The 24542-nt window shown below is 40.1% G+C and overlaps 5 protein-coding genes, 1 long non-coding RNA gene and 1 other non-coding gene across 7 annotated transcripts; 4 read left to right on the plus strand and 3 right to left on the minus strand.

Annotated features, from left to right (window-relative positions):
- The first annotated feature begins 58 nt into the window (after nucleotides 1-58).
- Atg18b (Autophagy-related 18b) lies at nucleotides 59-8479 on the plus strand. The gene is made up of 4 exons (XM_030384280.2): nucleotides 59-364; nucleotides 6453-7186; nucleotides 7248-7856; nucleotides 8249-8479. The coding sequence occupies exons 1-4, from the start codon at nucleotides 327-329 to the stop codon at nucleotides 8347-8349; spliced, it is 1482 nt and encodes a 493-aa protein (XP_030240140.1). The 5' UTR covers nucleotides 59-326; the 3' UTR covers nucleotides 8350-8479.
- Nucleotides 2815-5339, plus strand: LOC115562553 (uncharacterized). Its single transcript, XM_030384279.2, has one exon. The coding sequence runs from the start codon at nucleotides 3077-3079 to the stop codon at nucleotides 5180-5182; it is 2106 nt and encodes a 701-aa protein (XP_030240139.1). The 5' UTR covers nucleotides 2815-3076; the 3' UTR covers nucleotides 5183-5339.
- Nucleotides 6053-6192, plus strand: LOC115562566 (U4 spliceosomal RNA). The gene has a single exon (XR_003980188.1). It is a non-coding gene; the product is annotated as a U4 spliceosomal RNA (small nuclear RNA).
- A 763-nt stretch (nucleotides 8480-9242) lies between the features above and the next one.
- clumsy (glutamate ionotropic receptor kainate type subunit clumsy) lies at nucleotides 9243-15393 on the minus strand. The gene is made up of 12 exons (XM_089258207.1): nucleotides 15125-15393; nucleotides 14891-15037; nucleotides 14752-14814; nucleotides 14493-14690; nucleotides 14174-14385; nucleotides 13745-14086; nucleotides 13242-13673; nucleotides 12805-13163; nucleotides 12437-12737; nucleotides 11187-11316; nucleotides 10858-11126; nucleotides 9243-10800 (listed from the first exon to the last, which is right to left on the minus strand). The coding sequence occupies exons 1-12, from the start codon at nucleotides 15198-15200 to the stop codon at nucleotides 10300-10302; spliced, it is 3030 nt and encodes a 1009-aa protein (XP_089114333.1). The 5' UTR covers nucleotides 15201-15393; the 3' UTR covers nucleotides 9243-10299.
- A 331-nt stretch (nucleotides 15394-15724) lies between these two features.
- LOC115562556 (cilia- and flagella-associated protein 299) lies at nucleotides 15725-16821 on the minus strand. The gene is made up of 3 exons (XM_030384283.2): nucleotides 16677-16821; nucleotides 16279-16617; nucleotides 15725-16224 (listed from the first exon to the last, which is right to left on the minus strand). Exons 2-3 carry the CDS (start codon nucleotides 16600-16602, stop codon nucleotides 15829-15831), a joined length of 720 nt encoding a protein of 239 aa, XP_030240143.1. The 5' UTR covers nucleotides 16603-16617; nucleotides 16677-16821; the 3' UTR covers nucleotides 15725-15828.
- A 383-nt stretch (nucleotides 16822-17204) lies between these two features.
- LOC149091748 (uncharacterized) lies at nucleotides 17205-17931 on the minus strand. Its single transcript, XR_016196533.1, has 2 exons — nucleotides 17616-17931; nucleotides 17205-17554 (listed from the first exon to the last, which is right to left on the minus strand). It is a non-coding gene; the product is annotated as an uncharacterized LOC149091748 (long non-coding RNA).
- A 1110-nt stretch (nucleotides 17932-19041) lies between these two features.
- On the plus strand, nucleotides 19042-24457 carry GluRIIA (Glutamate receptor IIA). The gene is made up of 12 exons (XM_030384278.2): nucleotides 19042-19649; nucleotides 19713-19862; nucleotides 19918-19980; nucleotides 20071-20277; nucleotides 20888-21105; nucleotides 21169-21318; nucleotides 21382-21824; nucleotides 21892-22069; nucleotides 22139-22362; nucleotides 22424-22561; nucleotides 22624-23054; nucleotides 23949-24457. Exons 1-12 carry the CDS (start codon nucleotides 19559-19561, stop codon nucleotides 24380-24382), a joined length of 2727 nt encoding a protein of 908 aa, XP_030240138.1. The 5' UTR covers nucleotides 19042-19558; the 3' UTR covers nucleotides 24383-24457.
- The last annotated feature ends 85 nt before the right edge of the window (nucleotides 24458-24542 follow it).

Below are 24542 nucleotides of genomic sequence, written 5' to 3' on the forward strand. Positions count from 1 at the left end.
AAATTTACTCACTGAACGAAATTACTCAATTGGCAATGTTCAGATCTTTTCAGCTATTGGGGTTTTAACATTTGTTTGAAAATGTAACAGAAGCAAATAAGAAGAGCGTAGAAAAACAACAAAGACGGACAAAAACAACGGTGAAAATCGAATTTCTATCCCAAGCGACTCACAGTGTTTACTCTTTGTTAGTTTATTGCGTTTTAAATTGCGAAAAAGAGTAAAGAAAACAAACAAAAAATTAAATCAATTAGAAGGAGCAGTGAAAGTGTTTGTGGAATACGATATTTTTCGCATTGAGAAAACAGCTGTACCAGATTTCTAAAATGGCAGCATATCAAATGAATTTCAACCAGGATTTTACGTAAGTTGTAACAAATTAGCTTCCCAATTTACCCCAGAAAACTTTTGCACACCCACTCACAGTCTTCCTTCGGAATAAAGAAGGTCATTAAGCAAAAAAAAAAAAAGCAAAAAATCTGCGATACAACAAACGACAAATGAGACAAGTAAACAAGCGAAACAGCTGGTGGGTAAGAGGGAGGGGGTGAAGTATAGCGGGAGAGAGGAACAATGGGTGCTAATAGCTGAACTGTAACAGCGTCTATCAGTACGTGTGCGTATGTGTGTGTATCTATTTATTTGAGTAAGTGTGTGTGAGCGTGTATTGGCGTCGTTTTGCTTATTAGAACATGCAAACAACCAGTTCTAATAAGAATGACATGCATACATTTATTATGAAATATGGGTAATGGCAAACAAGTACACTAGCCAGCAAATTAAAGAAATCACCTGACTGCAAGAAGAAAACAAGTTGACTGATTATAAAAAACGCGATTGTGCATAAATTTAGGCATTCAATTAGCCAGAGTCAATCTGACATCATCTTAACATTAACAGAAATGTTAGCGCTCACAATTGTGTTTGCTAAACAGTGTAATAAAGCAATAGCCAGTACACATACATACACAAATAAACAGGCACACACGCATGCTGTAAATGCGCAACAGCTGATGCTGTTCGCTTTGTATGTATTTTCTACAGTACTTGCGACTGACTTGCAAGCTGAATAAACTTGTATAGCTTCTTTTTTTGTTAATGTTTTGCAAATTTCTTTTTGTTTGGAAGCATTGTTTTTTTTGTACAGCTGATGTCATATTGCGGTTAGCTCGCTGCCCGAAGCACCGTTACTTGCCAAGCATCTAATGGGGTGCTCTCTCACTCTCCCACTAATTTCTTGCACTTTGCTCTCGTCAGTGCAAGTGACGCACAAACAAAAACAATCAATATTTCTGCTTATGGCGAAAATCAAAAAAGAAAACACTTAAAGCTGTGAATGTGAGTATGTGTCACACATACGATCAAACATTTTTACATTTGTATTATATGAGCAGCAACAATAACAATCCTGATAGTCTCGCGCCATAAAGCGAGAACAAAGAGCTCAGCAAGTAGGTTGCTAAAAAGAGATAGCATGCAAAACGCTTTCTAATCAGAACAAATCAATTTGCTTTTAAAAGCATTTTGCAGGTGAATGCACAGCAAAATCGAACTCAATTAAGCGTTTGCCTTTACATTCGATCAAGCGTCAAGTTCAAGGGCAAAGGTGCAGCGGCAGAGGCGAGCCGAGTCGAGTCAATAATAGTGATAATGATAATGGCAATGATTGGGCAACTATGAACACGTGTTGCTATCACGACCATTGTCCACTTAGCACGAATAGTGCAGTTATTTCATAATATCTCTGTTTTTGTTTACACCAGCTGTTTGCCCCGTGCGTTGTGCGTCTCTTATACCCTACATATACGTTATGTGAATGCAAGGCAATATAGTATTTCAAGACAGCTTGTAACAAAATTATAATCAATTTTTTTATTTTATTCATTTCACTAAAATGGTATTGTGAATAGGAAATTAAAGTTGATAGGTTGAAATTAAAGTTTTTTATTAAATATAAAAGATGTTTGTCAAAGAGTATTTACATTTTAGCTCTTACTCTCATTCCCTCTCTCTGTTGATGCTAATGAACCCTTATCAGCACTTTTGCCCGAACAATTTAAATGAGTCCACTTTGCTTCGTGTTGATGTGTTTTCATTTTTGCTTCCGATGCGTCATTGAAAATATACAAAAATATTATTGAGCAAATGTGTGGAATGCTGAGCTTTAGTTTAGCTGTTGTTAGTAAACACCGCAAAGGGGAATATCGCAAAATAAAATAAAAACAGCAAACCGCAGACAAGGCCGTCATGTTATAACTTTGCAAGGGGGATCTGAATGCCTCTGTCATACAATTCAGCATGGCCTTGAGCCCCATTTTTTTTTTGCGACAACGCCTTTGGCGCAAAACTAGTTTTAATAAAAAAAAAAAACATTGAGAACAAAAGTAAACACGGCTGAACAACACACGTGTTGCGCTCATCGCCAGATTTTTGGCTCTTGCTTATCGTTTTGGATTTGGGCGGAGAAACGTGCCTGACATAAATTACGAGTAAATGATAACAATAAAAGCAAACATTTCCATGGTCAAAACGGCTTTGCATTAGCTCAAGTGCGAAACTCGTGAGCAACAATTAAAATTAAAAGCTTTCAGTGTGGTTCATTTTTTTCAAAGCTGCCCAAGCAAACTTGAAAATTACCGCGTCTTTTGATTGTTTACCAGCACTGCTGCTTCACAATAATGAAACTCTAACTACATAAATACGACGCTCGTGCTACATGTTTATTATAACCTGCCCTATATAAATATTGGTCAATAAATAATAAACATTAACTAAAAGAAGTACTCATAGCCAATCAAAAGGTTTTGGTATATTTTGCTGTTGGTGATAAAGTAGAATTCAAATTTCCCGCGTAAACTAACGTTTAACAACACTATCCAACAATGTGGAAGCGCGTCGCTCTGAATAAATACCAACTAAAATACTAAATCGCATCAAGCGCAAGCCAAACATAAACAACAACAAACACGAATTGCATTTGACATTGAAAAAAAGCGAGAATTGGAAAATAATTGGGTAATTACCTGAGGAAGAGAGAGAGAGAGAGCGTGTATGTGTGGAAAATCAATCACACGCTATGGAGCAGCGCGCTAATTTTCTAGCCCTTACACTGCTCGACGCCCTGGAAGATGAGAACGAAGCGGATATATTCTCAATGCTGGATCGAAACGCCATCAACGCGAGCATCGTGCCCTGCGAACGAGGATTGGCCCCGCTGCACTATGTGTGCGGCATGAAGAACGAAGCGCTGGCGCTGCGTATACTCGAACGGTTCCTCACCAACGATCAGATTGATGTCAATGTGCGTTGCGACGGAAACATGACGGCCCTGCACATTGCGGCGATCTATGGGCGGACGGAGCTAGTGCGTCTGCTGCTGGAGCATGGGGCGCGACCGGACATTGCAGACGATGAGCACAAGCTGGCCGTGCACTATGCCATCGAGGAGTGCCATTTCGAGGTGTTGCAGCTGATGCGCGACCATATCTACCAGGAGAAGCAGCAGCTGAAGTTGCAGCAGAGGTCCTTGACGCCCAAGGCGACGCTGAAATACAATCACGATGTCACCTCGCCCTACTACATCAACATAACGCATCGGCGTGGCAAGCCGCAACCACAGTTCCCCGATGACCCGGAGCCGGAGCAAGAGCAGTCAGTCAATCTATTCGCCCTTACGCGAGATCATCTGGCCGAGCTGACGCACAATCAGGATGTGGCGACGTGCGGACGTCGCACGCTCATCGAAAGCTGGCGGGATAAGGTGGAGCGTTCGCGTGCCCGCAAATCGTTACTGCAGGAGCAACAGGTGGAAATACTGGTGGAGCAGGCTATGGAGCAGGACGACTTTAGCTACGAGAAGCATGTGCAGCAAAGCTTGAGGCAGGCGGCACAGGAGCCGGCAGAGAAGTCCAGTGCTCCAGCAAGTCGTGCTGCCTTTGGCCAGCTGGTGGAGCAGGTGGCTCAGGCCTGTGTGCTGGAGCAGAGCTTCTATACAGCCCCAGAGGACGAGGAGCAGCGAGAGCAGTTGAAGGAGCAGGCGGGGGATCAACAGCAGCAGAGACAAAAACAGCCGCAAGACAAATCCTACTATCTGCAAATGACCGAAGCTTATGTGCACACGGACGACGAGAATGGTCTTGTCTTCTACGAGACAAAGTTGCTCCAGAATGGCGAGGCCAAGAAGCAGCTGACGAAGCGGCTGCCAAACCACTTGGAAGTCCCACCAGCATCTGTGCAGCTGGACAGCAGCGCTAGCACAAATTTCACAGTGCCGCTGGACTACGAGACGGACGCACTGCGTGCAGAGCTGACGCAGCTGGGCGCTCCAGTGGGACCCATTACGCGCACCACCAAGCGGCTGTATATCAAACAGTTGATCAAGTACAAGAGGAACACGGCGGCTCTGCTGGCGGCGCAGAAGCATGCGAAGGCGGCGCAGATCAAGTACTCGGTGGAGCTGCATCATACGTTGAGATCGCAGGCGGATTACGAGCAGATTGAGCGGTTCATGGTGCACGAGAGCGCCTCAGCGCAGCACTTTGCCACAGCTGGAGCTGGGGGCAGTGGAAAACAGCTGCGGGAGGGGCATCTGAAGCAGAGCTTCATCTATATGTTGATAGATCCGAGAATCTCGAGGAATTTGCCGGGAGAGCGAGCATTTGTGGATCCTCTAAGCATTTGGTCTCGCTTCCTGGATGCCATTTTCTATGTGGGCAAAGGCAAGTGCTCCCGGCCCTATGCCCATCTCTATGATGCAATGCGTCAGCACACACGCCTCCATCTGCAGCAGCACCAGCAGCCGCCGGAGAATGGGAAAAAGCGACCAACTGGACGTGGCCTGCTGATGCCGGAGCTGTTCAAGTCGCCGCCGGCAGGAAATGCCAAGGCTGGGAGCAAGAAACTGCAGCGCATCCTGGACATTTGGCAACACGGAAGCGGCGTTGTCTGCCTGCATGTTTTCCACAACATAATGCCCACGGATGCGTACACGAGAGAGGCAGCCATCATCGATGCTCTGGGCCTGGTGCACTTGACCAATTTGAAGCGCGGGGATTACTATGGGCCGGCGCAAATTTGGACGATGAAGCAGAAGAAGCAGCTTGGCATTGCATTGCTTTACAAGGCGTTGCACATTTATTTGGCCGAAGGCGAGTCTCAGTTGTCGCCAAGTGATTTAATCTAGTTAGTTTTCCTTGTTAGCAATAAGTACAAAGTACAAAAGTTAAAAAGCGCGCCAAATCAATTATGAACGGGATCTCAATTTAAATTTAGCAACAATTGAATATACTATTAAAATGAACTAGAATGCTTAGTAAACAGTAAAAATGAACTAAAAAACACTGCACTGGTATTTGTTCCCATTCGGTATTTTTGCACAGGTATAGCTGTCACGCTCTTTCACACGCTGCTCCAGCTCTAAGCTGCTCACAGCGGCTTATAGTTATTTGTTTTCTATTATTATTTATGCATACAACAAAGTTTAATGATTATTTGCTGATGGATATTCAGAGCTATGTGCATATTCTGCTCTTTACATATATATACATATATATGTTTATTTATATATTTTTTGCTGCTTGTTATGTACATATTGCCGATTGCATATCAAAAATGTGCCAAGGTTGCGGGTTCGAATGCCATCGCAACCAAATCAAAAAGATGTTTTTATTTTATTTTTTCTGTGTCAATTATAGTAAACTATTTTTTTAAAAAATGTTCCTGTATTAAAAATGTTCAGCAGCAACCCTTATATATACACATATAAACTTTTCTCTATGCAGCTGCCACTGACCATGAACCCTATGTTTTAATGCATTTGCGGCACTTCCCTTCCCAATGAAAAACCCAAATGCTAATACAGCAACAAAAAGGGATGCATTTGCCGAATGCTCACGCACACAACAACAAAAGTGCAGCCGAAAAGCATGCTATCGAAATTTGCTCAAGCGAAACGTTTGAATGCTTGAGTATATTTATGGCTAGGTCACTTAGAATTCTCAACTGGTTATGGCAGGGCGCGCATGGAGTAGCTGCTGTTTTGCGTTGTTAGGTTATCTTTGCGCAGAGGCGATATCGTAACCAATGAAGTTCTACTGAGGTGCGATTATTGCTAGTTGAAAACTTTAACCAATACCCCGCCATGGGGACGTGAAATACCGTCCACTACGGCAATTTTTGGAAGCCCGAGAGGGCTCATTATACAATAAATATGAAAGAGAGAAAAGGAAGTAGAATGCAGAAACGTGCAATCGAAGTTTGAAAAGTTGAACAATAAACTAAAGTAAAGCTAGGTATTCCGTTCTCTATTATCCTGCTGTAGCGAAGTGCCTGAGAGGAAGGAAACTGATGTTTTGCAACGGTGATTTTTTCATTGAAGTACTCTTAAATGCTACATTCTCATGAAGTATACTAAATATGCCTAATTATTTTTTCTTGTATGTCCTGTCACACAGGTCGCTGTCTGTGCTGAGCAGCGCTGGACTGCGTCTGTATTCGATTGCCGGCCAGGACAAGGTCGAGGAGATCTTTGCCAAGGACAACACAGAGCAAATACGCATTGTGGAGCGGCTCTTCAACAGTTCGCTGGTGGTGCTGGTCACCTCACAGAAGCCCAACTGCCTGAAGATGCTGCACTTTAAGAAGAAACAGGACATCTGCAATTGCTTCTATCCCTCGGAGATATTGTGCGTGCGCATGAATCGGCAACGTTTGATTGTCTGCCTGGCGGAGAGCATACACATACATGACATACGCGACATGAAGATCCTGCATTCCATTGAGAATATCGCGCCCAATGAGCTGGGTCTCTGTGCGCTCTCCCTGAACTCCCATCTGGCGTTCCCGATCTGCCAGGCCAGCGGCGAGCTGCGCATCTTCAATGCCAATAAGCTGCGCACTGGCATGACGATCAAGGCCCATGACACGCCCCTCTCAGCGCTCACGTTCTCGCCCAGCGGCGCACTGCTGGCCACCGCCTCGGAGCGCGGCACTGTGATACGCGTCTTCTGCGTGAAGAACGGCCAGCGGGTGCAGGAGTTCCGGCGCGGCGTGAAACGCTGTGTGCGGATCGCCTCGCTGGTCTTTGCGGCGGCCGGCGATTATCTGTGCGCCTCCTCCAACACGGAGACGGTGCATGTCTTCAAGATCGATAACCGGGCCGTGGAAGTGGCGGAGCTGAAGGCGATAGGTGAGTGAATGGAATTGCGAAAGAAATCTCCATTTATCCTAACCAATTATTTCTGCTCCAGCTGAAGTGGCCGCCAAATCGGATAGCAATGCCAAGGAGCTAGCAACAGCCACGGCGACGACGACGACCAAGACGAGTTCCTCTTCTGCAGCGCCAGCAGCGAGCACTGCAGCAGGCACTGCCGAGGAGGCTGAAGCCACGCCTGGCAGCACGGCGGCCAGCTGGGGCGGCATGTTCACCAAGGCGATGTCCTCGCTGCTGCTGCCCGCCCAGGTCAGCGATGTGCTGGCCCAGGATCGCGCCTTTGCCACCGTGGTGTTGCCCCAGCCCGGCCTCAAGAACATCTGCGCCCTGACCCGCGTACAGAAGGAGCTGCGGCTCCTGATCGCCTGCGAGGATGGTTTCCTCTACATGCACGACTTCAATGCGGAGCGCGGAGGCGTCTGCAAGCTGCTGGCCGTGCACGATTTGAGGGGCGCTCTCGAGGGCGTCATCGAGCTGCAGCTGAGCGAGAGCGTGCTGAAGGCCCAAACCCCCAAGGCGCTGCCACAGCAATCGCTGACCATGCTCAAGAGCTGTGCGGCCAGCGTGCTGATCGAGAATCCCGATCCCGTGGCGGACAACAGCTATGCGGGCATACTGCGGGGCGAGCAGGCGGATGCCATGTCAGGTGAGTGGCGATTTAATATTAATAATAGGGCAAAAATTACCAAAAATTAACTATATAATTAAATAAAAAAAAATATATGGAATATTAAAAATTAATGGATAATACAAATTAAAATTCAGTTATCAATAAAAAAATATATATAATTAAAAAAAAAAAAATATTAAAAGGAATAAAATAAAATAATAAAATGAAAGCCAAAGTCAAAATTCTGATATAAATTAATAAGAAGCAACAATTAAGAAATAACAACTTAATTAAATTAATGATAATAAATCATGAATAAATGTATTTATGAGCAAATATAAAAAAAATATAAATGAATAAAAATAAAATTTTAAAAAATATTAATAAAAATAAATAAAATTACTAATTTTATAATAATAATTCTCCAGATTCCGCCAAGTTTCGCAAGCTCTGCGATGCCATTGACACGCCCACAAAACTGTACGACGAGCGCCAATTTCCCCCTGTGGCCCTAACGGCTAAGGATTGACCACGACGCGGCAGCGTGCGGGATATTGTCTTTCTGGATAAGGCGCAGTGTGGTTGAAGAAGAAGACGATCTATCTGCATTTCCAGCTCCTCAAAAAAAAAAAAAAAAAAACAAAAAAATCAAAACTATATATATCTAAAAAAAGCACCAAAAAAATTAAAAAAAGAAAATTTAGCAAATTATCTAGAGCGATTCAATTATTTTAAGTACAAAAGAAAAGAATCAAAAAAAAAAAAAAAAAAAAATAATAATTATAATAATAATAATAATACATATATATATATACTCGAAAGAGAAAAATGTAAAAAAAAAAGTATTTTAGCTATAGAATTTATTTTAAATTTATATCAAGTAATATTCATTTTAAAAATGTTGTATATATCTTATAAACTTATAACTGTTTCTAAAATTTCTCTCAGATATATCTCAGATAAATATCTCATTCCGTTCGCTCTCTTTCCCTCTCCATCTCACTCTCTCTCTCATGCTCTCTGTCAGCGCTCTTGTTATTCAAATACAAAAAAACAAACTTTCTATAAAACATATACATTTATTAGTAAGTGATTCTTTTTTTGTTTATAAATATTTAAGCGGTTCAAATGAAGCTCAAAAATCCAAAAAAAAAAAGAAGAAAAGATAAAAAGGCGAACTGTCGGAGAGAAAGATAATCAACAAATGTACCTTAAACAATGAGCAACAACAAACGTATTCAATTAGCTTTGCAAATAAATATTATATATGTGTAACAGTGAAAATATGAAATATTGCAAATATTTTAAAATATCAACTAAGTATTAAATGAAAGTGTTAGCTTTAAGGTAAACGAAATATTCAAAATATCAATACCATTTAGATATACAAAAACGACAAAACGGCAAGATGTACGATCTGAGATTCGCAATCAATTAACTTAAAACAAAGTGTATTACAACAGCAAATTCTAAAAAAAATGTTCAAAACAGAAATAAGGCAAAATATAAACTAAACAAAAAAATAAATAAAAAAAAATTAAGCTGCAAAAACTGAAATATTTAGTCGTGTTTTTTTTCTAGAAGGGCTTAACAAATTAAGTTGTTATTGATTTTATAATACTTGTTTTTGGGAAGATCTACTACTACAAAGAGATTTTTAAGCCATTTATATTTTCTTATTAAATACATATTAAATGTTGTTTCGTCCAATTCAAAATTCTTTGTAAATGCATATTATTATCTATTTTTTTCTGTTTTTTAAGCTTCTAATTGAGTTTCAAGCAGTGAACGTTGTACACAGTTGGGAATTACAGTTACCATAGAACATAACAAAGCTCCTAAAATTTCTGTAGACATACATACATATGTAAGTAAATAAACAGCGCATATGTATGAATGCATGTACATACATACATACATATGCTTTTATGCATAAACATTAAAACTCAACAAGTCAACTCTTAAATAACCTTCCAAGCAATGAACATACATACATATGTACATATTAAGAAAATGTAATCGTGAGCAGGACAAAGCAAGTCACTCATTTGCAATGCTGCTCACTCACTCTCACTTTGCTCTTGAGTGAGTCCGCAGTTTGCAATGCATTTTTGAGCAAACAAAAACAAAAACTCAGAGCGAGGGAAAGAGTCAGTGAACAGAGTGTAAAGAATAGAGCAGTCAATTGTTATTTGCAAGTTATGCTGTTTATGCACACATACATGCTTTGATTCGAGAGAGAGCAATTGAGATGGAGCTAAATTCAATGTTAAGCAGTGTGAGTGTGAGTGGGAGAGTGACACAGCATTGCTTTCGATTGCACTAAGCTTAAAACTCTCGTGTGAGTGTGCGAAAAAGCAAATACGAAATTGAGTGGATCTATACACATATTATATGTGTATGTTGTATTGAAAGCCCGCATATAAAACGGATAAATGGCTTAAGAACTCTTTGAATAAAAGAAACTGAGAAAAAATCCTTAAACTCCATTGCTCAATTTGCTAGCTCGCTGATCCATCGACTGATCCGGTTGCTGATGTTGGCGATGATGATGATGATGGTGGTGATGATGATGATGATGTTGTCGCTCAGCTCGACGCTCCTCTTCCACCACAGGCTCCTCCTCCACCTCCTCACGTGGCGTCGATGCAACACTCATTTGAGTAGATTTATCCAACTTCCAACCAATCTCAAGCGGCGGCGAATTGGCCTTCTGAGACTTGAGCGAGAACATGGATCCAATCTTCTTGAGCTTGCTGTGCACAGAGGAATCCACATCGTGATCTTTGCTGGATATGCCCAAGGATTTGGATGAGTGCTTCGAGCGTGTCGAATGCGATTTCGAAGCTTTTGACTTGGACGAAGAACTGGAAGACGAAGAGGAAGAACTCGAGCCGACACTTGTGTGCACCGGCTTTGTGGTGATCCAAATTCGCAAGGCAAACATCACCTCCGCCGTGAGAGCCTCCTTCAGCGAAATCTGTTAACATAAATAGTTGGAGAATGAAAGGTTTCAATAGATCTTTTTCCTACTTACCTTTTCCTCGATGGCCACCGATTTCACGTTCCAGAAAAACTCTGTGCAGCCCAACACCATGGCGGACATCAGGCCCAGTCCCAAGACCAGAAACACGCCGCCGACATTCTCCAGGCCCAGCTCCGGAGTATCAGCGTTGCCCTCGTCATCGCCCTCGCAGCTGCCGCCGCCATGCATCTCCTTCCACCACTTGCGCTTCAGCTCAGCGAGCACGCCCAGCTCACCCAGCTTCAAGACGGCGCCGCTGATCTGTTTGCGATAGGGTGAATCTAGACAAGATTAGAACAGTTTAACCCGCTGCGCTTGGCTTACGTCTAAAATTCACTTACTAAAGGGCATTGCGATACCATAACTCTTGTAATCCAACCAGCCCCCAATTTGCATTAGATCGCATTTGCGCTCCACATTGTACTCGAGTGTGGTGGACTCCATTAGGAAAGCGTACATATTTTTTCCTTTCTGCAATGAGACATACAGAAATAAAGAGAAATGAATGTATACAATACAAAATAAGTCTTAAAATTAATATAAAAATATAGAGAACGTAACTTATACATAGTGATGAGAATTTGGCCATTTTCGTGGATTTATTAGGATATTAAAATTTGTATATAGCATTTTACAGCTATATTACTAGATGGCTTGTCAAGCCTTGACGAATAGGCAGCATTGTTTATATATCATCACGGCTTAATTATTGCTCATATTGTTAGGTCGCTCTCGCTCGCAGAGAGTCAAAGAGTCATTGCGAAGAAAGAGCGAGAATCGCTTGTCTCTTCTCTGTTTGTATTGCGTCTGTATTTACAGTGGGCGTAATTACTTCTTATGTCAACATTGATTATTAAAAATACCATTTAATCAACTACAATTATTTATATGTACGATTATTTATATGCAACTGCCTGCATGGTCGACTGTTTGCGAAAACTACAGTAAAAGCATATCTATAAATGTAGAATTACATTGATTTATTGATATTGATTTATATAAATAAGTTAATGAAAAGTGTTAATGTGTTATTGAATATTCAATTAACCTAGCAAGTATTTCCTTATTACGTTTTATTCGCTAAGTGTAATAATATAATTCAGTTCAATAATTGCTGCGTACTTAAACTTGATTTGCCCACTGTATTTCTAACTGTGTAACAAAAATGTAGCTACACATATATAGACATATTTCAATACACACAAGCATATGTTTACATCAACACGTGTGTATTTCACATATACATATGTACATACTCTTGTATGTTAAGCGAATTGAAGAAATGGAGAACACACAAAGCAGTTACTATGCTTGTCTCTGTCTTTTGCATGTTATTGGCATTGAAGATCAACATTAAACAGCAAATTCGACTATTTGCAGCTTGTCTCACTTGTATTCGTATGAACGATGGCTGCCCTGAATGTAAATAAAAATGGATGTATGTATGTATGAAGAACAGTGAACTAGAATGTATGAGGATATAAATATTGTTTGTTTTGTTTGTTAAATGATGCACAACTAGTCAGTTAGTCAATAATAATAGTAAGTAGATTAGTTCGTCGTATTTTTATCGCAGCACTCTGACACTTACTTGCACTCGTTCCACGCCTTCGTCATTGGTTTTTGTAAATACTGAAGGCTGTGCACTCTCCATGGCTGTCCACATTTTCTGATATATGCTGAAGTTCGAGTCCCTAAAGAAGCCCATTGTGGAGCCGCCTTGTAGAGCGCCATATTTGATCTTTGTCTGGGCCGCGAGATCTTCGGCACTGTTGATGGAGCTAGCTTGACGCGAGTTGGTCAGAAAAGCAGCCAAGTTGGCCGTGTAGGAGTTCAACATCATCAGGGCAAAGAACCACCACATGCCAGTCACCAGACGTGTGGAGGCGGCTCTGCCGAAAAAGGAGAAAATAAATCAATTCTATATTGCTTTAATTGTTTTACTAGAAATTCACTCACTTGGGCAATATGTCACAGCCTTGACCCATAAGAGAGCCAATGGATAGCCACATTGTGTTGCTCAGAAACCAAATGTTCTCCACCTCCTCCGGTTCCTTGCAAGGATGCGGATTCTCCCAGTCATCGGGCGCCATGCGAGCCAAGGCAAAGAGCAATAGCGATATAAACAGATAAGCAGAGCCCATATAGATCCAAACGTCCAGCGAGAAGGGCGACAGAAATGAAAACAGATCCGTCGGTGGTATTGGTGGTTTCGAGAACAAAATACTAATGCCCAGATTCATGAAAGGCGGCGTAAAGTCCACTGCCTGACGCCGGCTCGAGGTCATGGTCAGATCACAAATGCCCAGATCTGCGTTCTGCAAGAGGATCGAATATGCAGATATTTATTTAGATATTTTATATTATATTAGGCACGTAGCACCGTTCGCACTCACCCCATCGAGCAGCTGCCTCACGATGCCATCCCATGTCTGGGTGACTTTGTTATAGCTGCCGTATTTACCATCTGGAGACATGCGGAATTCGTACTTGAAGTTCAGCATGCGTGCAATGTTATCGATCAGATCTATGGAGTAGCCCTCGTAACGCGCATTGCCCTGCAATATTTGGCCTTCTTCGGGCTCGCGCAGCGTCAGGAAAGGTGCTCCGATGCGCGAGGAGACGATAAATGTTTTGTTCGACAACTTTTGGCCCACGCGCTTTTCACTTTCCTCGTCATCGTTGAGTCTGTCCAGGCCATTGACCGGATCCCAGGTGGCCAGATCCAGGAAGCCACCGGCATCGATCTCCATGAAGCGCAGCGTAAAGAAACTGCGCTGTCCGTACTCATTGAAGTCCACGCGACCCGTGCCAATCTCCTCAGAGCGCTATGGAATTAAGTGATGTAGTAGATATATAGATATAGACTATATATCTTTTATATATCTAATTCACTTACCGCCTTCATGAACTCTATGATACGCCGGCCATGTTGCCAGGGCTTTTTGCGTTTACATTCGATTTCGGGCGCCGAGAGCTCGTCCAAAATTTGCAGCTCAGTGAGTCCCTTGGAGAAGAGCCACACCGCATCGTTCAGCAGTATCATTTGCGTCTTCACCTGCGTGGGCAACACTTTATAGTATCGCTCTTCGCGCTTCTCATGCTCCTCCCAGTCGTGCACAATGTTCCTAATGTGATAGTCCGTGGGATCCATCAGGCGAACTGTTGTTATATTCGCCTCCACATTCATAATGTCACCCAGCTCCAAGGTGTGTGTATCCAAGAGCGGTATGAATACACTCTGATATTGGCAGAAACAATATAATAATAGATAATATAATATAATAATTCCATTATATTCCACACTCTTATCTCTGCACTTTCTCACCTGATATTCACCTAGCATTTTCAGCTCGTGAGCCTGTTCTAGAACTTTTAGGAGATTCTCCGGTGAGCAGTGTAGAATGAGACAATTATCCGTGGACAGTTTAATTTCCTTTAAGAAGGGTCTATGATCGTCGTCTGGACTCAGTTGTCTGACTGTTGTCGGATTGCTGCTCGGATCACCTATTTGTAGTATATCCTGTAGTTGTTGAAGCTCTGTAGGAAATCAAAGTTAATATACATTTATAGAAATAATAATATGGGATTAATCTAGTTAGCTATATCCCTCGTATTTGATATTTCCACTGACTGTTCATACCTACCTCTCTCTGATTCATAGACAATTGTAAAGCTGCGCCAGCCGAAGCTCTGTACGATTTCGGCAAATCCACGTGCCAGCAGCAGATTATCCGGATGCATGTTGAGGGTCATCGATGTGTGTTCGTATTGTCGATTATCCGGCAGCCAATCGTAAACAATATGGGGTATATCCAACGTATGGCAAATGGAGGCCACTATGTCTATAAAGATGCACAAGATGAATGAATTGAACTCAACTGAAATTCTGAATGAGAAACTTACCTGAGCTGCTGCCCGTGCTGGGTCCAAAAATAGCAATGCAACCCTGCGAAATCAGTTCACAAACTGCAAGTGAAATAAAAATATATATACAGTATATATATATACATAGTGCTTTACCCAAATATTTCTCGAGACTCACCCGTTTTCTCCATTATAAAACTGTCCTCAGTATTGGCATAGAGCACAACGGGGACAAGTTCTATATTTCGCTCCAAAATATTTGCACGTTCCACAGCCGTGCGAAATGCAATTTCCGCCTCATCCTTGTCCGATGTGAAAATGATGCCTGAACAGCAGACCAACAAATTCTCGCAATGAATGTGACCCAGTTTTTGGGCATTATTTTTTCCAATATTTTATTTTATGAACTTACCCACATTAAACTTCTCCCTGGCTGCGGCCCAATGCAGCAGCAACCAGCAGAAGGGAGCGTAGTATTTGAAAAGCATTTGATTTTCTCTATTTTTTATTGATATTTATGCATTCTATTGCATTTTACTGATGATGTAAAAATTTGCAACTAAAACGTACGAAGGCCCGCAATACAATGAGCTATGTCGCCCATATATACATATGTCGAAATACATATATCTATATATATGTAAAGTGAACTATGCTAATAATAAACATGTAAAAATGTTGCACTCGGATGCTCCCGGCTGCATAATACTCATCAGAAACAGTTGAATCTACATGGGTAAAGCTGAAAGGAAGAAGTTTTCAGTTCTAGCTCAAGCTTTAGCTACATTAGATCTGATGGACGGACGGAATGACAAATGGATAGCTGTAAATTTCACAAAACAAATAGACTCTTTTAGCTTTGTGAATCAGTATAAAGATATGCAAGCATAGAAAGCCCAAATGAGAGTCTGCACAGAGCCATAGAGAGCGAGAGAGAGAGAGAGAGAGCGCCCTCTGTTGTTTGTTGTGCTAAACATATTCTAAACAAGAAGAAATGAGGGAGAAATGCTGATTTTTTTTTGGGTGAAAGCCAGCGAATGTTTTACTCTTTACTCATACTATACGATTTCTGATACATTGCACTTAATTTTGTCAATCAATATCTGCGAGATCATTCTAGACCTTCTTGCGCAGCGCATGATCGTAGAATATGACCGAGCCGTACTTGGGCGAGATCACTGTGGAGCGATTCACATTGCGATTGAAGGGATTATCATGTCCGCCCACGGGCAGATACTTGTGATCGCCCTTGTGCATGAACATCAGACCATAGCGATCGTCGTGCACGACTTTAAAGTTATCGCTGTCCGTATGATAGAATACATTGTATTGGGCATTACGATAGCTGAGATGATGCGGCATTGGCCGCAGGTGGGCTCGACCCTCGTAGATGCCCTTCCAGTTGGCGTGATTGTACGCCTGACGCGTCGTGTTCGCCCAGCTCATGCCCAAATCAATATACGCTGAAATTTCGGATCCCTTATTATCCGTGTACATTGTGAAGACGATTGTCTGTCGGCGGCAGGTTTCAATTATCGAATCATTGTACAACGATTTTCCACTTACCGCCAAGATCTTGGAGTATATGGGAAATTCACGTTCCTTGAACTGCAGCAGCACGGGATCTTTGTTATTTGGCGATAAGTACCTGCTGAAGTATTGCTCATCCGAGGTTTTGGGCCGTATCGCGTTCATGGCCAGAAACTGGCGCCTTTTAAACTCTGCCGCATCATATGGGGCGCTCGTCGCGCGATAGCCCAGTTTCAGATACTTTGCGATCACATCCTTCCTTCGCAAATATTGTTTGTCCTGCTTGGTCGTATATGATTCTAGATAGTCCTCATACGTATTAAAGTCTAAAATACCAAAGTCAATTCGCTTATCACCCATTTTCTGTTTTTTTTGCTATATACAAAGGTTTTCGGTTTTAATTGGAATTTTTAAAATTAATTCTAGTTGCTTACATTTTTAGTTTTTAGGTTTTTTTTTTGCTTAATTTAAATTTTATTTGATTTTTTGTTGTTTTATATATTTTTTTTTTTTATTTTTTTTTGTTGCTTAAAAATAAGCAAATGCTTTTAGTGTTAGTGTGTGATATTTTTTATAGAATGTGCTCATTGTGTTAGTTTATGGTAAATTAAATATCTGGGGCCTACTTGAAATTTCGAAATTTCGAATAAAGCAAAATTATTAAGAATTTTTGTAAGTGGGGGATTTTTGGATGAAAAATAAAATATTATACAATGATAAACATCAATATTAATTTGATAATACGAAAGAGTGCTATAGTCGGGCTGCCAGAGTAGAAGATATCCTGAATCATGTAAAGATCTATTTGATGGACATACAGGTGAATCGATGGAGGGACAAAAGGACGAATAAACAAAGATATAGACAAACATGGACTTAAATTGAGTTACATACATCATAGTTACATACGAATATACGTTAGCTCATCACCCTGATCAAGAATACACACAAAACTAATATAATTTGAGTTCTTATATATATTATGTACCCTCAGTATCAAAACAATTGAATTCATTCAAAGACATATCATTCAGTTCTTTATGTATATTATGTGTATTTGCCTTTGCCTAAGCGATAGCAAACGTACCTATACATATACATACATATATATATATCTATATCAATATATGTTAATAATTTTATATATATATCTATATATCTATGTATGCGTATAAGAACGTCTGCTTTCCTGTTGCGAATGGAGTCGCAGTCGTATTCCATCTTCATTTGCTTGGCCTGGCAAGGAATATCGTATTCCTGTTTAGCTTTGAGTTCCTGAGCTGCTGCAGTTGTCCATTTCTTGTTAGATATTCTATAGAAATTAGCGAATTTACTATAAGCTCAGAAAGGTAAATTCGTTTTAAATTACTTACCAATAAACGATGAGGCTAAGCGATATTACCCCAACTATATTGAATGTGTATTAAATGTTAGGCAATTATTTTCTTTCCTGCTCTCTACTTTGTATTTCTTTTTCTTCCATTTAAGTCGTTTATCCTTCCTTATTGTCATCATCCTCGATGGCGTTTATATTAAAATCAAAATGTCTAGCAAATACGTTGTTGGGCTATCATTGTATTTGAACGAAATTGATAGTTTGATTACCATTTTATGTGCTTCTGATAGTGTCAAAGTGTAAATGTTTGAAAAAGCAAAGCTAATGTGATGGATTTGTTATCAGATGGAACTATTGTATATAGAGTTGATCAATTTTGGTGAAATAATCGATAGCCTATCGATATTAACGTACTAAAAACAATTTCCAATAAATAAATTTAAAAACAAAAAATAAAAAAATTTAAAAAAAAATAAACAAAAAAAAAATATTAAAAATTAGTATTAACAAAATGCAATATAAAAAAAATAAAAATATATTTAAAAAAAAAAACTAAAATAAAAAATATATAAATCATAGAAGTGTAATATAAATATAAATAAATATATATACGTGAAAATAAAACTTAAAATACAAAAATATTATAGAATGATTTAAAATATTTTAAAAATATATACATATTATTAAAATTAAAAAAAAATATATAAAACATATAAATTATATCTATGTGTATTTAATAATGTGTATATAAAATATACAGCGGTTTACATCGTACACAAATTTCCCATTAGGCATTACAAGAAAAATATTTAAAAAAATGTATATATATGCAGTAATGTATGTACATAAAGAAAACATTTTAAAATCATAGACATTTATTAATAAAAATTAAAATTAGACGAAATATAGATTTACGTTTATATTTATAGTAAATACTAAACAGCGTTTATCAGACTTTTAAATGAATAATATATTAACTATGCGGTGCATAATTTTATGGATAGAATCACAGGAGAGAAGTAATATCAAGAAGCCTTTTTAGCTTAATAAATATGTTTTTGTTATATTTTAACATGTAGGTCTAATTATTTCTAAACATGTTTATTCAATGACTTTAGTTCTAAAACTGCATCAATTTTGATTTTCTCAATTGATCAATGAAGGAATTAAGATAACAAACATGTTTGATTTACCTGAGTGCTGAAGACATTCACATTGGAATGTCTCTGATGCCCCAATCAATTTGTGCAACCAAAAACATGCTTGTAAAGATGAAAGAGCGATCAAGTGCTGCTCTTAGAAGATCAAAATGTTGCCAAGATCGAACAAAGGCACGATCATCATAATATTTGGCACACAATACGAAAAGCTGCTGACAAACTGAATTATGCGAGTGAGCGAGAGAGTGAATAAGTATCTGAGTGCTTGAAATCAAAATAAAATAAATAAATTTGAGAATGGCAAAGACACGGCAGACTGGATGCCGCCTACGTCATCGTCAGGCGCCATAAATATGACCATGCCACAAGGCACATGGCAGATGGCACAAGGCACATGGCAGATGGCAGATGGCATTTCCCCAAGAGCGGAGAGCGCATAGAGCAGAGCAAGGTAGAGCAGAGCACAGCATTTGGAATTGAGCATTGGCGGATGGAGAGCGGATACAGTTAGGCCGGTCGGTTGGTCAGTGTGCGTGCTTAGCGCTCCAAGACTGGATGCTGCGGTCGCTTGGAGCAAACAGCTGAAAATATTCGAAAGTAAAGCACATATATTTCTATATATATAGAAAATCAACAAAAAATAAATAAAATCTGTTGAAAATTTTACGTAATTTTCGAGTGTATATACAAATACATAAATGTACAAAAATATATATATAAATATATGTATATAACTAAATGAAATGGCTGTTGCATTTAGCGAAATCCAATTGGAGTGCGTTGTCTAACTAGAAATTCGTTGTATTTGAAATGAAACAAAATGCATTTGTATCCAGTCAACATTTATTTGGTGTTATTTTTAAAATATGCCCTCGCCATGGGCAACGAGGGAAATACGAAAATTCCAGTTGGTATGCTTCACATAAATCCATATATATATAAATACAGAAAAAATACATTCAAATACTTTTCAGGTGCTATTTTCTATGAAAATGAAAAGGAAATCGAATTGAGTTTCGATCAGGCCTTTCGAGAGGTCAACAATCTGAAATTCTCGGATCTGCAGTTTGTCACCATCAAACGCTATATGCCCACCAACGATAGCTTCCTATTGCAGCAGATCAGTAAGTGTTTCACTCAATATATTGTATACAAATATCTATAGATGTTCCGGTTTAGCTTGTGAACTGATTTCCAATGGCGTTGCGGCTATTTTCGGACCAAGTTCAAAGGCAGCCAGTGGTATGTACGAGTGGCCTAGTGTGTTTCAATTTCATTGATCAACAGATGTTGTTTTGAATTTGGTGTGTTTTGAAATCGTTGTTCGCCCAGATATTGTAGCGCAAATCGCTAACACGACCGGCATTCCACACATAGAATACGATTGGAAGCTCGAGGCGACCCGGCAGGAACATTTGAATAATCAAATGACCGTGAATGTCGCACCTGCTTTGTCCGCTCTGTCGCGTGCCTATTACGATATCATCAAAACCAACTACGAGTGGCGCACATTTACGTTAATCTATGAAACCCCAGAGGGTAAGTTGAGTAATGATATTCCCAATTGAGATTTATGTTTATGCGGCAGAATTTAATCGAATGGATTAACGGTCTCGGGTGAAACTTGTATAGGACAAAAGTAGAGACAAACAGGACAGATAAGACAGAAGTCAGACAAAAGTCCAATGGACGTAGAACGGAGGAACAGACGGATGAACGGACAGAGGAGTGAATGACAAGACGGAAAAACGGATCAGACGGATCACATAGACGAACGGATCAGCGGACGGAAGGAAAAGGCGAATAGACTGAGACGGGACGCAAGGATGAACGGATGGATGGATGAAGCCAGATGGATGAACGGTCGAACGGACAGACAGCCAGACGTACAGATGGATAAACGGACAGAATGGAGGACAACCGGAATGATGAGAGGGACGAACGGATCAGAGAACTGGTGGGCAGACAAAAAGTTGGATAGACGGACAAACGGTCGGATAGATAATCGAATAGAGGGACGGACAGCCCGCCGCGCAAGATCGTCTCATATTCTAATCCTGATCCTGATATTATTCATACTTTATATAAGATACACATACATATATAATCTATTACCAATTATTGTATGGAATATATACTTTCATTCCAGGACTGGCTCGCCTACAAGATCTTATGAACATACACGCCCTGAATACAGACTATCTGAAGTTACGAAATTTGGCAGATTATGCTGAGGACTATCGCGTGCTATGGAAGGAAGCAGACGAAACATTTCACGAACATCACATTATATTGGACTGTGAGCCGAAGTCCCTGAGAGAACTGCTAAAGATCTCTGTAGATTTTAAGCTGCAAGGTCCATTCAGGGTGAGTGGAACAGTTTATCGTAACAGATCTAAAAAAAAAACTCACATTACTTACGAATTTCAGCACTGGTTTCTCACTCATCTGGATACGCATAGCTCGGGCTTGAAGGACATTTACAATCAGGACTTCAAGGCGAATATAACCTCGGTGCGGATGAAAATTGTCGATCCCAATCCCTATGAGCGTAAAAAGACGCGATTAACTCCAGTTGATGTAAGTAGTGGCTGAGAACTGATAAATAAAATAGGATTATCTAGTGTTATCTTTAAATTCTAGAAAATCCTTGGCAGTCAAATGATGCTGCCCATACTCATCTACGATGCTGTCGTGCTCTTTGCCAACTCGGCGCGCAATGTGATCGCCTCGCTGGGACAATTTTATCCACCCAATAGCCGTTGTGGATTGGGCATTGCCAGCACCTGGATAATGGGTGCTCACATAGTGCAGGAGATGAAGACCATATCGGAGGACGATGTTGAGCCGCACTTCAAGACGGAGAACATGAAAATCAACGAGTTCGGCCAGCGAACACATTTCAATCTGGAAATCTATAAGCCAACGGTGAATGAGCCTCTGATGGTGTGGACGCCGGACAATGGCATTAAAGTGAGACGCCTAAACCCTGAGCTGGAGAGTGCGATAATTACGCCGGATTTCTCGGTACAGCGGAAGGTCTTCACCGTGGTAACGCATCATGAGGAGCCGTACTTTATGATGAAGTGGGTAAAACTGGCTGAGCTGATTATATGCGTATATAATTAACTCTATATATCTATTTATCTGCAGGCAAGATCATGAGAATTTCAGGGGACAGGAAAAGTATGAGGGCTATGCAGTGGATCTTATTAGAAAGCTATCCGAACTCATGGAGTTTGACTACGAGTTCATGATTGTGAATGGCAATGGCAAATATAATCCCGAGACTAAGCAATGGGATGGCATAATAAGGAAGTTAATAGATCATGTGAGTTGTCTGGTATATGCGTATTAGGAGATCGCTTATTACAATATTATGTATATTATTATACCATAGCACGCTCAGATTGGCGTCTGTGATCTGACTATAACCCAACTGCGTCGCTCGGCCGTGGACTTTACGGTGCCCTTCATGCAGCTGGGCATTAGTATATTGCACTACAAGAGTCCGCCGGAGCAGAAGAATCCGTTCGCCTTCTTGGAGCCGTTTGCGCCGCAAGTCTGGATCTATATGATCTTTGCGCAGCTGGTGATGACCTTGGCCTTTGTACTGATTGCCAGGTGAGTGCCAGGTGCATTCTCTTTGCCCACTCGAACGGGAATTGACTCTAATTTATTTAAGGCTCTCCTATCGCGAATGGATGCCACCGAATCCGGCTATAGTTGATCCCGATCAGTTGGAGAACATCTGGAATGTGAACAACAGCTGCTGGCTAATGGTTGGCTCCATTATGCAGCAGGGCTGCGATATACTGCCCAGGTTCGATTTGCTCTTGTTGAGGGATTTCAGTGAGATCTAACAAACTTCTGTGCATCTTCCAGGGGTCCACACATGCGCATCCTAACTGGCATGTGGTGGTTCTTTGCCCTGATGATGCTCAGCACGTATACGGCGAATTTGGCTGCCTTTTTGACCAGCAACAAGTGGCAGAGCAGCATAAACAGCTTGCAGGATCTGATTGAGCAGGACGAGGTGAAGTTCGGCAGCATGCGCGGTGGCAGCACTTCGCTCTTCTTCTCCGAATCGAATGATACGGACTATCAGCGTGCCTGGAATCAAATGAAGAGCTTCAACCCATCGGGCTTCACCAGCACCAACAAGGAGGGCGTCGCTCGTGTGCGCAAGGAGAAGGGCAACTATGCCTTCCTCATGGAGACCACCAGCCTGACTTATAACATTGAACGCAACTGCGACTTGCGGCAAATCGGTGGAACGATTGGTGAAAAGCATTACGGCCTAGCCGTGCCACTGGGTAAGCTGAGAGTTTGCAATTGATCTATATGAAATATGTATTCTTCTAGTCTAAGACTAAAAACTAAATATTTTATTAAATTATGCATATATTATTGCCAGTTTACCTAGCAGTTTTGCTTTAAATAATGTAAAGTTTGATTAAGACTAATTTAATAACAGCAGGAGAAGAGTTTCTTTTAAATAGGAATCGAATTTCATTAAGCTTAAAGTATTTATCCAAAGCAAAAACAAATATAATTTATAAAAGGCTTTTTCGACATGACCTTAGTGTAAAAAAAGGTAAATATATTATAATATTTTTATTTGGCATTTTCAAAGACAAAAAAAAAAAAAAAAAAAACAAAAAAAAAAAATAAATAAATAATGATAGTAAAAATAATGATTTTTATCTTGTTTATAATTTTAAAAGTGTATTTACTTTTATTTTATTATGATAAATAAATTTATGTTAGACATTTTATATATATAACACATATAATTTTTTATTTTTTTAATAATATTTTTATAATAATATAATGTAAAAACAAAATTTTTTTATATATTATTTTATTAAACTTTTTTTTTTTTATTTGTCAGCAACTGATTTTGTACAATTCCTAGATTCATTTTAGACATAATAACTTATAAATCATTATTAATATTATTTATATTACATATGTTATTTATTATTAAGATCTATAATATCAGTTCCATTCAAATCTTGTATAAAGTAAAACAATATTTAATTTTAGAATTTCATATTTTTAACACCTGTTAAATTAATTATAGATGCCAATGCATGCCAAATTATATTTATATATATGCAGCTATTTATATTTCATATATCAGCAGATTGCTGAAACTCCTCATTTATGATCTATTTCCTCTCATAAGTCTATATTTATCTTTCCAGGCGCCGACTACCGCACCAACCTGAGCGTTTCCATACTGCAGCTGAGCGAGAAGGGCGAGCTGTACAAGCTGAAGAACAAGTGGTGGAAGAATCACAATGTGACATGCGAATCATTTCACGAGGTCGACGGCGATGAGCTGTCCATCATTGAGTTGGGCGGCGTGTTCCTGGTACTGGCCGGCGGAATACTGACTGGCGTCATCCTGGGCATCTTTGAGTTTCTGTGGAACGTGCAGAACGTGGCCGTGGAGGAGCGTGTGACGCCGTGGCAGGCACTGAAAGCGGAACTGATGTTTGCCCTGAAGTTTTGGGTGCGCAAGAAACCGATGCGCATATCGAGCAGCAGCAGCAGCGGAGGTGATAAATCATCCCGTCGATCCTCGGCATCCCGGCGCAGTTCCAAGGAGAAAACACGCAGCAAAACGAACAGTTAGCTCAATAAGTCTAGACGATTTAGTTATCATTAAATTAATTTGCAAATCTGTTGAATAAACGTAAAATTTTAATCGAAAGCAAGTCAAATTTTAGATAAATAATTTTGTAATTATTGTCTGGTTCCTTCATGCCGTATATATAGAAATTCTATATAGCTTT

The sequence above is a fragment of the Drosophila navojoa genome, chromosome 3 (genome assembly GCF_054131105.1).
Source record: "Drosophila navojoa isolate 15081-1374.11 chromosome 3, UAZ_NAV_1.0, whole genome shotgun sequence".
NCBI lineage: Eukaryota > Metazoa > Arthropoda > Insecta > Diptera > Drosophilidae > Drosophila > Drosophila navojoa.